General features: G+C 39.9%; 1 protein-coding gene across 2 annotated transcripts in view; it reads left to right on the forward strand.

Annotated features, from left to right (window-relative positions):
• The first annotated feature begins 3,838 nt into the window (after positions 1-3,838).
• Positions 3,839-12,520, forward strand: part of gabrg1 (gamma-aminobutyric acid type A receptor subunit gamma1) — a 34,843-nt gene continuing 26,161 nt past the window's right edge. For both annotated transcript variants that reach the window (XM_075448928.1, XM_075448929.1), the window contains exon 1: positions 3,839-4,352. In XM_075448928.1, the coding sequence (XP_075305043.1) occupies positions 4,285-4,352 (68 nt within the window). In that variant the 5' untranslated portion in view covers positions 3,839-4,284. The remainder of the gene's footprint in view (positions 4,353-12,520) is intronic.

The following is a 12,520-nucleotide window of genomic DNA, read 5'->3' on the forward strand; positions in this document are numbered from 1 at the left end:
GATACCAAAGGGACATCGTTAGAAGTTACTAGTTGCATATATTGTCCATTTTACTGAGTCCTCTGGGATTTATATGTTCAACTAATCAACACTGCAGACCACTAGGGGGCAATGTGGTTCCATCAGGCAGGTTGGGCATTTTCCACCAAAATCAGTTCTTTGTCAATATTTAAGCCAGAATCGTACAAATTGTCTCTATATGCGTCTTGTGATCAAGCTGGAAACCTGAAAGAAATTGTACACGGTTATCAAACACATTTAATATAGTTTAAGATTTGACTAAAAGTGAGTCTTCTCAGTTCATGAGTAGCCATCTGGTCTCTTTCTCTGGTGGGAGAGGGTGTTAAAATGTCAATTCGATTCATGGTGAAGATAAGATAGTAAGTCTCCCACTTTTCCAAGAGTGAGTTCGACTCCCCAAAAGCTCTTAAGGGTGTTGTAAATTAGGCAGTTTCTGTCTCTTTTTCCTTTGTGGAAAGAAAATGAAGATCTGGTTTATATCCACATACGTAAACATCCCCCACAGGAATGTTGGTTTTGTCAAAGTTTGAAAAACTCTTAATCCACACGGCACTGTGACTGCTACATTTGGTATGTTTGGTATGCAATTTGGTATGTTTGGTATGCAATGTGGTATGTTTGGTATGCAATTTGGTATGTTTGGTATGTAATTTGGTATGTTTGGTATGTAATTTGGTATGTTTGGTATGCAATTTGGTATGTTTGGTATGTAATTTGGTATGTTTGGTATGCAATTTGGTATGTTTGGTATGCCATTTGGTATGTTTGGTATGCAATTTGGTATGTTTGGTATGTAATTTGGTATGTTTGGTATGTAATTTGGTATGTTTGGTATGCAATTTGGTATGTTTGGTATGTAATTTGGTATGTTTGGTATGTAATTTGGTATGTTTGGTATGTAATTTGGTATGTTTGACATGTAATTTGGTATGTTTGGTATGCCATTTGGTATGTTTGGTATGCCATTTGGTATGTTTGGTATGCCATTTGGTATGTTCGGTATGTAATTTGGTATGTTTGGTATGTAATTTGGTATGTTTGGTATGCAATTTGGTATGTTTGGTATGTAATTTGGTATGTTTGGTATGTAATTTGGTATGTTTGGTATGTAATTTGGTATGTTTGGTATGCCATTTGGTATGTTTGGTATGCCATTTGGTATGTTTGGTATGCCATTTGGTATGTTTGGTATGCCATTTGGTATGTTCGGTATGTAATTTGGTATGTTTGGTATGTAATTTGGTATGTTTGGTATGTAATTTGGTATGTTTGGCATGTAATTTGGTATGTTTGGCATGTAATTTGGTATGTTTGGTATGTAATTTGGTATGTTTGGTATGTAATTTGGTATGTTTGGTATGTAATTTGGTATGTTTGGCATGTAATTTGGTATGTTTGGCATGTAATTTGGTATGTTTGGTATGTAATTTGGTATGTTTGGTATGTAATTTGGTATGTTTGGTATGTAATTTGATATGTTTGGTATGTAATTTGGTATGTTTGATATGTAATTTGGTATGTTTGGTATGTAATTTGGTATGTTTGGTATAATTTGGTATGTAATTTGGTATGTTTGGTATGTAATTTGGTATGTTGCTTATTTGCAACACAAGGCATAATGGTCAATAATAAGATAACAACAACACAGTAATATAACAGTGAAAAACAATGTTTTTTTATTCACCCTTTTTTTTTTTTACATATTTATTTATATAAAGGTTCCTAGGTCCGTAGTGAATATGGACTAACCGGCATTGGGGGAATAAAGATGCCGTCTCAGCTGGTTGATTGAGTCAAACGGTTTGTAGCATATATGCGACAATAGGCGTTAAGGGGTTAAGTGCATGTAGACACCTTAATCTGACTAAGAACTGGATCGGATGGGATTCAGACCCGAGATAACTGGGTTGAAAGTCACTCTAAACCTGCTTGTAGACGCTGAAGCTCGTGGTGAATCAGACTTTGCGTTCTGCGCATGCTCCAGATGTTTTCCCGGGGTCGTGACCCGGAAGTCAAAGGAGACGATATTCCTGTTGTTGTCGCCGTCAGAAAGAAACAAACAACGCGATGGAGAATGCTCCGTTGGGCATCGAGTTTGTGCAACAAGCAGCTCATCACAGCCCAAATGTAGAGGGACGTAGCTTCATCTGGCTCTGCGTTCTCCATCTTTCTCCAATGCCTGAGTTTGTTGTTGTTGTTGGTGGTGAAGAGGTCAACAGGAAGTGGCTCTATTAGCAACAGTTGGAATGGGTACAGCGCCACCTATCATACCGGGGTATGACACGCTTTGTGCCTCTGATCCCATTCATTCACCGCCAGATATCCAAGGAGAATTACCCTTAATAACTCAGTCTGATTGTAATTTAGCCAATAATCCGATCCTTTCAGAGCCATGTGACCCCACTGAGTGAGTCACTCAGGGCTTCATGTGGGCAGCAAGCAAACAGCAGAGGTGGCTGGATTTTCTATTTGGGACAAACTTTCTTTGCCATCTTGGATGCTTTTTGTCTCCCGTCTATTTCATGTTTTGTGTGTTTGACTAATTAAATACGTGACCCAATTTCTAGACCTCTTAAATCTCCGAACAAAGAGTTGCAGGCTTAGAGTTTCTTTATAAAAGCATCTTTTAAATCTTAAAGCAGCAGCCTTGGTGAAGAGATTTATTATCCGTGTTCTTTTTTCTAAATCTAAATCTTCACCATGAATTAATTAGGCCACTTTCAGTCCTTACTACTTAGTTCATATTTCATATACAAACAAACTCTAAAGATGTATATAAAACATGAAAAATGTTGACTTCTGGTCCTATTTTCACTCAGTAAATGGAGTTAAAAGACATTCAGAAGGCTGAAAGAGAAAAAACATTTCATGTCAACATGAAGATATTTTATTTTCAATGTATTTCATGTCGTGAATTAATTGATAAATATGGAACAAAACAGGCTTAGTGCTGCCAACAAGATGCTCCTGTGATGTTGTTAAGGGGGCAGCTGAATAAATATAATTTTTTTTAATAAAATAAATGATTTGAAATGAACCCGACCGACAGATTAAGCGGGTATAGAAAATGGATTTGAAATCAAATGAAAGCTCCAACTATAACAGTAACTATAACTGATTATAAAACTATATAACTATATCATTATACTATTACACAACTATAAGTGACCTTTCTAATATATTTTAATGGCAAACATTAACGGAAATATAATAATTAACTAGGGCTGGGCGAGTTAACTCGTTCGATAAGTATTTTATCGCGCATTAACGCAGGTTTTTATTTATTTATTTATTTTTCATTAAAAAAAAAAATTTAAATAAAAAATTGGGGGCTTTTAACAAAACAGAGTTAACATCGGTCAGGTTATCTCATTCTTTGTCTTCTCTTGTGTTATTGCTTTGATTTTGATTCATTTGATCGGATTATGACTGTATTACAATACATTGAATGGTAATTAGCTTGAATTGGAAAGTGCCTTGAGCCTGCAGTTGCATACTTCGTGCTGTATATATATAATTCCAATTGGCTTGAATTGTACTTTATTATCTAAGTGCCTTGAGGTGACATTTGTTGTATTTGGCGCTATATACATAAAACTGAATTGAATTGGAATGGAACAAGGCAGCTTCAGGAATGTGCAGAACTATAAGGATGAGTGGGAAACGCATCGTTTTAAGGTTCACAAACTTTAGGGTTGCTTTAATTCAGCCCGACTGACTGAGACTATGAAGATTTAATTAAAGTGAAGCTCTCCTCCTCCACAACCCTGTCAAGGTGCCCTTGAGCAAGGCTGTGCATCAGCCTCCAGCTGCTCAGACAGCCAGCGGTTTGTTCCCTGCAGAAAGCTTCCAGCTGAGTGTGACTGAGCGGCTTCTTTTAATGGATTAAAGCACTCAGCAGCGGGCTGCATGCACTCACGGGGCTGTTACACATGCCGACACATCTCCGGCCATCAAACCGAGTCAATAAAAGGAATGAAACGCTGATTTTTCCGCGCCGGGAACCGCATCCGTCACCGCATCCGTCACCGCAGCCTGTCAGCGGCACTGCAGAGAGCAGAGTCAGCTCCCCGGCACCGACCTCACGCACTGTTTTGCATCCTCCCCCTGCACGCACGCCATGGATCCATGCCTCACATGTGTCCGCCGCTCCACCTAACAACCACCGGCTGAATTCAGACTCGATCTACCGGCAGGAACCCGCCTGATTTCTCCCGTTTTCGCCGCGGACGCCGCCGAGCTTTCCGCGCCTCCAGGTGCGGGATGAAGCTGCTGTTTTCCCGGGACAAAGCCATGCATCCCTGGCTGCTCTTCGCGCTGCTCGGTCTCTGGTAAGTGTGGACGGATTTAAAAAAGGTTTGATGCCTCCTGCATGAGGCGGAGAAGAGGGTTTTGTCAGTTTAAGATGCTGAAATGTCTTTTTTTTTTTTTTTCCGTTTTCTACCTGCGGTGCATCGGCGGCTCTTTGTGTGAGCTGTGGCCTTGGAAGGAAGATGTGAGGAGGCCATCAGACTGCATTAAGACAGGTGTCTGGGCTTTAGAGCTGTAGATCTGTACAGTTGGCTGGTTGCAGAAGGTTCAGGACTTTGTTCTCGGTCAGAAACAGACCTTTAGGTAGTGAATTATATCCTGTAAAGATGTTGGACACAATGTGCAAGTGGTAGACAAAAGCTATTAATCTGCAGGCAATGCATTGATCTTAGTCTTGGCACCCTTTACTGTCAAAGTTGAACTGAAACCTGGAAAAGGTCTTTAAACGTCAGCCAAGCATTTGTCAGCATTACAGTCAATAAATTCCTACAGATCCCGGTTGGGAGCCCCATTTACAGCCCAGTACAAACATCTGAGTTGGGATTCTATCTCAGAGACTTTGGTTCTGGTCTGAGTAGGTCTGAAACAGTCCAATCAGAACTGAAGAAAGGAACTGAAAACATCCGTTGGGCCGCAGCTCTCTGGATGGTAACACATGGGAGTTTCTATGACTGGTGGAAGCTGGGAAACTGAAGTAAAAGACCAGTTCAGGTTTCACTGCTGCCAGCCAAGAACAGAAACCCGATTCACTCAGTTTCTGTTAAAGGTTACAAAGTAAGGGTCATAACTCTGCATTTGAATGGGTCCAGGTAGTTGTTTGTGGTGTAATCTGAGTCATCTGGGTACAGCTGACGATGTCTGAACATCTTGTTGGGATTCTCCGACATCACGCATCAACACGAAAGACTTTTAGGCCTCATTTCCACATGTTCACGTAGCCTGTCCTCCTCTAAAGTAAGAGCGCATGGATCCACATACACATGGTCTGTGTTCGAAACCGCATAATTCTCCTACTACTCCAACTCCTCCTACTAACTTTTTGAGTTAGTATGCGAGTTTGAGTAAGCGAGAAGTTCCCGGATGCATACTAGATTCTCCTAAATGTTGGGTATGCATCATGAGGTTACTACTCATACTCAAACTACCCAAGATGCAACGTAACGTGACGTCGCCGATCGTCATTTCCTGTCAAAACGGCCGTTTCAAGCTAGCTACAACGAGGGTAGGTTCACTTCCTGTTTTCAAAACAAAAGCACCAATTGTATGGTAATGGCTTTCCCTATGATAAAAGGCAACGGGTATTTTATTTTGTGAAAATAACCGGAAGTGCGTTGCTCACTGCGGCTAGCTTTAGTAGCGCCGAGTTCGTGGGAACAAAATTATAAACAGCCGGTATTTTGTCAGGTTTTCAACACGTTGGGGATCTAAACGACTACTTTCTCGCCTGAAAATGTTTCAAATGTTGCTAAAGTTTACAGAGTTTAGAGCTTAAGGGAAATCAGCTTCAGGCCGGCTGATTTCGGATCGGGCAGGAGCGCAATGCATTGTGGGTAAACGCTCTGCATACTGTCTGATCGATGAGTATGCTGTATGCAGTATGTAGTATGCAGTATGTAGTATGCAGTATGCAGTATGCAGTATGCAAGTATGTAGTATGTAGTATGCAGTATGCAGTATGTAGTATGCAGTATGCAATATGTAGTATGTAGTATGTAGTATGTAGTATGCAGTATGTAGTATGCAGTATGTAGTATGCAGTATGCAGTATGCAGTATGTAGTATGTAGTATGCAGTATGTAGTATGCAGTATGTAGTATGCAGTATGTAGTATGTAGTCTGCAGTATGTAGTATGTAGTATGTAGTATGCAGTATGCAGTATGCAGTATGTAGTATGTAGTATGTAGTATGTAGTCTGCAGTATGTAGTATGTAGTATGTAGTATGCAGTATGTAGTATGTAGTCTGCAATATGTAGTATGTAGTATGTAGTATGTAGTATGTAGTATGTAGTATGCAGTATGTAGTATGCAGTATGCAGTATGTAGTATGTAGTATGCAGTATGTAGTATGTAGTATGCAGTATGTAGTATGTAGTATGCAGTATGCAGTATGTAGTATGTAGTATGCAGTATGTAGTATGTAGTATGTAGTATGCAGTATGTAGTATGTAGTATGTAGTATGCAGTATGCAGTATGTAGTATGTAGTATGCAGTATGTAGTATGTAGTCTGCAGTATGCAGTATGCAGTATGTAGTATGTAGTATGCAGTATGTAGTATGCAGTATGCAGTATGTAGTATGTAGTATGCAGTATGCAGCATGTAGTATGTAGTATGCAGTATGTAGTATGTAGTCTGCAGTATGTAGTATGTAGTATGTAGTATGCAGTATGCAGTATGTAGTATGTAGTATGCAGTATGTAGTATGCAGTATGTAGTATGTAGTCTGCAGTATGTAGTATGTAGTATGCAGTATGCAGTATGCAGTATGTAGTATGTAGTATGTAGTCTGCAGTATGTAGTATGTAGTATGTAGTATGTAGTATGCAGTATGCAGTATGCAGTATGTAGTATGTAGTATGCAGTATGTAGTATGCAGTATGTAGTATGTAGTCTGCAGTATGTAGTATGTAGTATGTAGTATGCAGTATGCAGTATGCAGTATGTAGTATGCAGTATGCAGTATGTAGTATGTAGTATGCAGTATGTAGTCTGCAGTATGTAGTATGTAGTATGTAGTATGCAGTATGCAGTATGTAGAATGCAGTATGTAGTATGTAGTATGCAGTATGCAGTATGCAGTATGCAGTATGTAGTATGTAGTATGCGGTTTCGAACACAGCCATACAGTCAGACAGTTAGATACGACCTTCAAATACGTTTCATGTAAAGGTTGCCTCTAGTGGTTGTGAGAGCAACTGCATGTTAATTACAAAAATGTAAAAAGAATGTATTTCTACTCAGGCTGTCAACCAATTAAAATATTTAATCGCAATTAATCCATAAATTGTCCATAGTTAACTCGTGATTTATCACGAATACGTTTCTCTACAGCCACTGTACAATGATTATAACACCTCATCCTCACTGAAAGCGAGCGAAACTGACGCGGTACGACGACAAAATTTCGCGAGGGTGTCCTGATATGCAGATATTTAGTGACGATTTTGTCTGGAGTGATTCTATTGGTTCAGAAAGTACTCACTTGAAACACTGAGTTCTCCGGCTCCCTTCGGTTCAGATCTTTGTGGTTCGGGTGTTTGGGGTCATAAACCATTGGTTGCTGTTCCACGGTAAAGATCAGCTTCTCCTCGTCCATTATTCCCTGAGAGATGCTAACCTGTTGCTAACTAGCTTGTCAACAGGAAGCAGCGTGTTCATTTCAACCAATAAGAAGCATTTAGGGGCGGGATGCCGCCGCGAAATGTCGTCCAAATAGAGACAGAGCGGGCGATTTTATAAGGGGTCGGCGTCATCGCTGGATGGAGCGACATGTCAGGACAAGCTGATTGAAAAGTACGCATTCTGATCACTTTTTATCAATCGCTCGCTCGCGTTCAGTCAGGATGAGGTGTAACATGCCCCTAAACACTTCTTATTGGTAAGTTTATGATTCGATGTTCTTGTCAAATTGTGTGAACGGAGACTACTGCTACCCATTACAGGTGTTCTGGTGAGATTCGAGTCTCTTGTCTGTGGGTCCTGTGACCCCCAGCCGCTGTACAATGATTATAAGGCAGTAAAGCTTTTACTGAGTCCTGCTGTGGGCTTCTGATATCGATGCTGCCAGTTTATCGGGCAACTACCACCAAGGGAAATCTTGTGTGAACATCTTAAGAGACTCCTGGGGCTTTGAGAAGATGGAAACATTCGATGTCCTAGGAATAACAGTTTCCCTCAGTTTCCCTCCTTCTGGAAGCTGCTTCTCCCATTATCATAATCAATATCATAAAGCAACAATTATCTCACACTTAAGTGAACAAACTAAGTTTAGGATACATCTGAGTGGCCCATTAAGTGAGCAGGGATCAGTCCCATTGATCGGTTTTAAGGTGCAGTAAGATGGGAGACCGATGTGATGTAATCATGCCGGCATGGAGCATTACTGGAAATGAATGACCAAAGGGATCAGTGAGACAGTCCACAGTTACCCTGGAGTCACGTCTACCTGTTCTACAGGAGACAAATTGATTTATTTGATTTTAAACTTTCACTATTCACTGTTTTAGCTGAGTGACCTTTCTGATTTAAATGTGACGTATCAATAAAGCCTCTAAGAGCTGAATGTCTGAGCGGCTCGTACTTCTGCCTCTCAAAGAAAAGGGTAGAATTTAAACTGCCGAGGTGATGATGTCTTGACCTGCAATAATACGATTTATTATCTTTCTCCTTCAGTTTCATCTCCAGTAACTGCCTGTTCTTCCCATACCAGGTTTATATATCAAAGTGAAGCCGTACACTAAAACTCAAAGGCCTCCTACACCTTTTTTTATTGGGTGAGAAGGACCAAACACGATTAAAAAGCACATTTTCACAGGAAACGTTGATGGAGTGCCCTTTCCAACTGGCGTATGACAGATTGTTGTTCAGAATAATGTTGATGCTGCAGATGTCAGCAGGCTGAAACGATGCGTTGTTTTCACTGAACCTTCACTTCCTGACAGGGAACGTTTCTGAGCTAAAATCTCAACATATGCCGAAGAGGTGTCAAAGATTCTGAATACTTTAAAGAAAGATCTTTAACAGACCAACACGTCAGACTCTCTCACGTCTAAAGACAAAGTCTTTAGGGCCACTGTTTGTAAGACCACAACTAAATTTAGAGATTATTTCCCATCATTTATTAAAGTAAAGTAAAAACGTTGCTGTATAACGTGGACACGGCTCCTTTGGTACGTTCCAACTGTACCGTACAGTGTTTAGCCTCGTCGCCATGGTTACTCTCATGCACAGCTTCCCCCGCTTACACCACCTTACACCAAACGGCCGAGACCGCGGGAGCGCGCCACAACTCTCATGAGATTCCTCTGACTCTGAAATCTGAAAAAAAGTGTTGTGTATGACCAGCTTACAATGCATCCCGATTCAGTTCTGGAAAATTCTGCTTGGATGCAAATAACACGAGCCTCATCTACCTTTCTACACTTGCATGTCAGAACAGATGTTCTTGTATTGAACTGAAACACGATAAGAAAAAAACAACGTAAACACATTGTCATGACAGTTAATATGCATGAGGGAGTGTCATTTATTGTTATTCCTCCACTATTCTGTGGCTATAGTCCACGTAAAGTCCTATAGTCCACTTATAGTCCACATATAGTCCACTTATAGTCCAAATATAGTCCACATATAGTCCACATATAGTCAACTTATAGTCCACTTATAGCCCACTTATAGCCTACGTATAGTCCACTTATAGTCCAAATATAGCCCACTTATAGTCCACTTATAGTCCACAAATAGTCCACTTATAGCCCACTTATAGCCTACGTATAGTCCACTTATAGTCCACATATAGTCCACTTATAGTCCAAATATAGCCCACTTATAGCCTACGTATAGTCCACTTATAGTCCACATATAGTCCACTTATAGTCCAAATATAGCCCACTTATAGTCCACATATAGTCCACATATAGTCCACATATAGTCCACCTATAGTCCACTTATAGCCCACATATAGTCCACATATAGTCAACTTATAGTCCACTTATAGCCCACTTATAGTCCACATATAGTCCACATATAGTCAACTTATAGTCCACTTATAGCCCACTTATAGTCCACATATAGTCCACATATAGTCAACTTATAGTCCACTTATAGTCCACAAATAGTCCACTAATAGCCCACTTATAGTCCACTTATAGTCCACTTATAGCCCACTTATAGTCCACATATAGTCCACTTATAGTCCACTTATAGTCCACTTATAGCCCACGTATAGTCCACATATAGTTCACTTATAGTCCACTTATAGCCCACTTATAGCCCACTTATAGCCCACATATAGTTCACTTATAGTCCACTTATAGCCCACTTATAGTCCACTTATAGTCCACTTATAGTCCACTTATAGCCCACGTATAGTCCACATATAGTTCACGTATAGTCCACTTATAGTCCACTTATAGTCCACTTATAGCCCACTTATAGTCCACATATAGTCCACTTATAGTCCACTTATAGTCCACTTATAGCCCACGTATAGTCCACATATAGTTCACTTATAGTCCACTTATAGTCCACTTATAGCCCACGTATAGTCCACATATAGTTCACTTATAGTCCACTTATAGCCCACTTATAGTCCACTTATAGTCCACTTATAGTCCACTTATAGCCCACGTATAGTCCACATATAGTTCACTTATAGTCCACTTATAGTCCACTTATAGTCCACTTATAGCCCACTTATAGTCCACATATAGTCCACTTATAGTCCACTTATAGCCCACGTATAGTCCACATATAGTTCACTTATAGTCCACTTATAGCCCACTTATAGTCCACTTATAGTCCACTTATAGTCCACTTATAGCCCACGTATAGTCCACATATAGTTCACTTATAGTCCACTTATAGCCCACTTATAGTCCACTTATAGTCCACTTATAGCCCACGTATAGTCCACATATAGTTCACTTATAGTCCACTTATAGCCCACTTATAGTCCACTTATAGTCCACTTATAGTCCACTTATAGCCCACGTATAGTCCACATATAGTTCACTTATAGTCCACTTATAGCCCACTTATAGTCCACTTATAGTCCACATATAGTCCACTTATAGTCCACTTATAGTCCACTTATAGTCCACTTATAGCCCACTTATAGCCCACTTATAGTCCACTTATAGTCCACATATAGTCCACTTATAGTTCACTTATAGTCCACTTATAGCCCACTTATAGTCCACATATAGTCCACATATAGTCCACTTATAGTCCACTTATAGCCCACTTATAGTCCACTTATAGTCCACTTATAGTCCACTTATAGTCCACTTATAGCCCACTTATTGTCCACTTATAGTCCACTTATAGCCCACTTATAGTCCACTTATAGCCCACTTATAGTCCACTTATAGTCCACTTATAGCCCACTTATAGTCCACTTATAGTCCACTTATAGTCCACTTATAGTCCACTTATAGCCCACTTATTGTCCACTTATAGTCCACTTATAGCCCACTTATAGTCCACTTATAGTCCACTTATAGTCCACAAATAGTCCACTTATAGCCCACTTATTGTCCACTTATAGTCCACTTATAGTCCACTTATAGTCCACTTATAGTCCACTTATAGCCCACTTATAGTCCACTTATAGTCCACTTATAGCCCACTTATAGTCCACTTATAGTCCACTTATAGTCCACTTATAGCCCACTTATTGTCCACTTATAGTCCACTTATAGCCCACTTATAGTCCACTTATAGTCCACTTATAGTCCACAAATAGTCCACTTATAGCCCACTTATTGTCCACTTATAGTCCACTTATAGTCCACTTATAGTCCACTTATAGTCCACTTATAGCCCACTTATAGCCCACGTATAGTCCACATATAGTCCACTTATAGTCCACTTATAGCCCACTTATAGTCCACTTATAGCCCACTTATAGTCCACTTATAGTCCACTTATAGTCCACTTATAGTCCACTTATAGCCCATTTATAGTCCACATATAGTCCACTTATAGTCCACTTATAGTCCACATATAGTCCCCTTATAGTCCACATATAGTCCACTTATAGTCCACTTATAGTCCACATATAGTCCCCTTATAGTCCACATATAGTCCACTTATAGCCCACTTATAGTCCACATATAGTCCCCTTATAGTCCACATATAGTCCACTTATAGCCCATTTATAGTCCACATATAGTCCACTTATAGTCCACTTATAGTCCACATATAGTCCCCTTATAGTCCACATATAGTCCACTTATAGTCCACTTATAGTCCACATATAGTCCCCTTATAGTCCACATATAGTCCACTTATAGCCCACTTATAGTCCACATATAGTCCCCTTATAGTCCACATATAGTCCACTTATAGTCCACTTATAGTCCACTTATAGTCCACTTATAGTCCACTTATAGCCCACTTATAGCCCACAGTAGGAGAGTTCCTATATTGCTACTAAATGAAAGTGGGCTGAAAAAGAGGAAATT

Source organism: Odontesthes bonariensis, chromosome 17 (genome assembly GCF_027942865.1).
Source record: "Odontesthes bonariensis isolate fOdoBon6 chromosome 17, fOdoBon6.hap1, whole genome shotgun sequence".
Lineage (NCBI taxonomy): Eukaryota > Metazoa > Chordata > Actinopteri > Atheriniformes > Atherinopsidae > Odontesthes > Odontesthes bonariensis.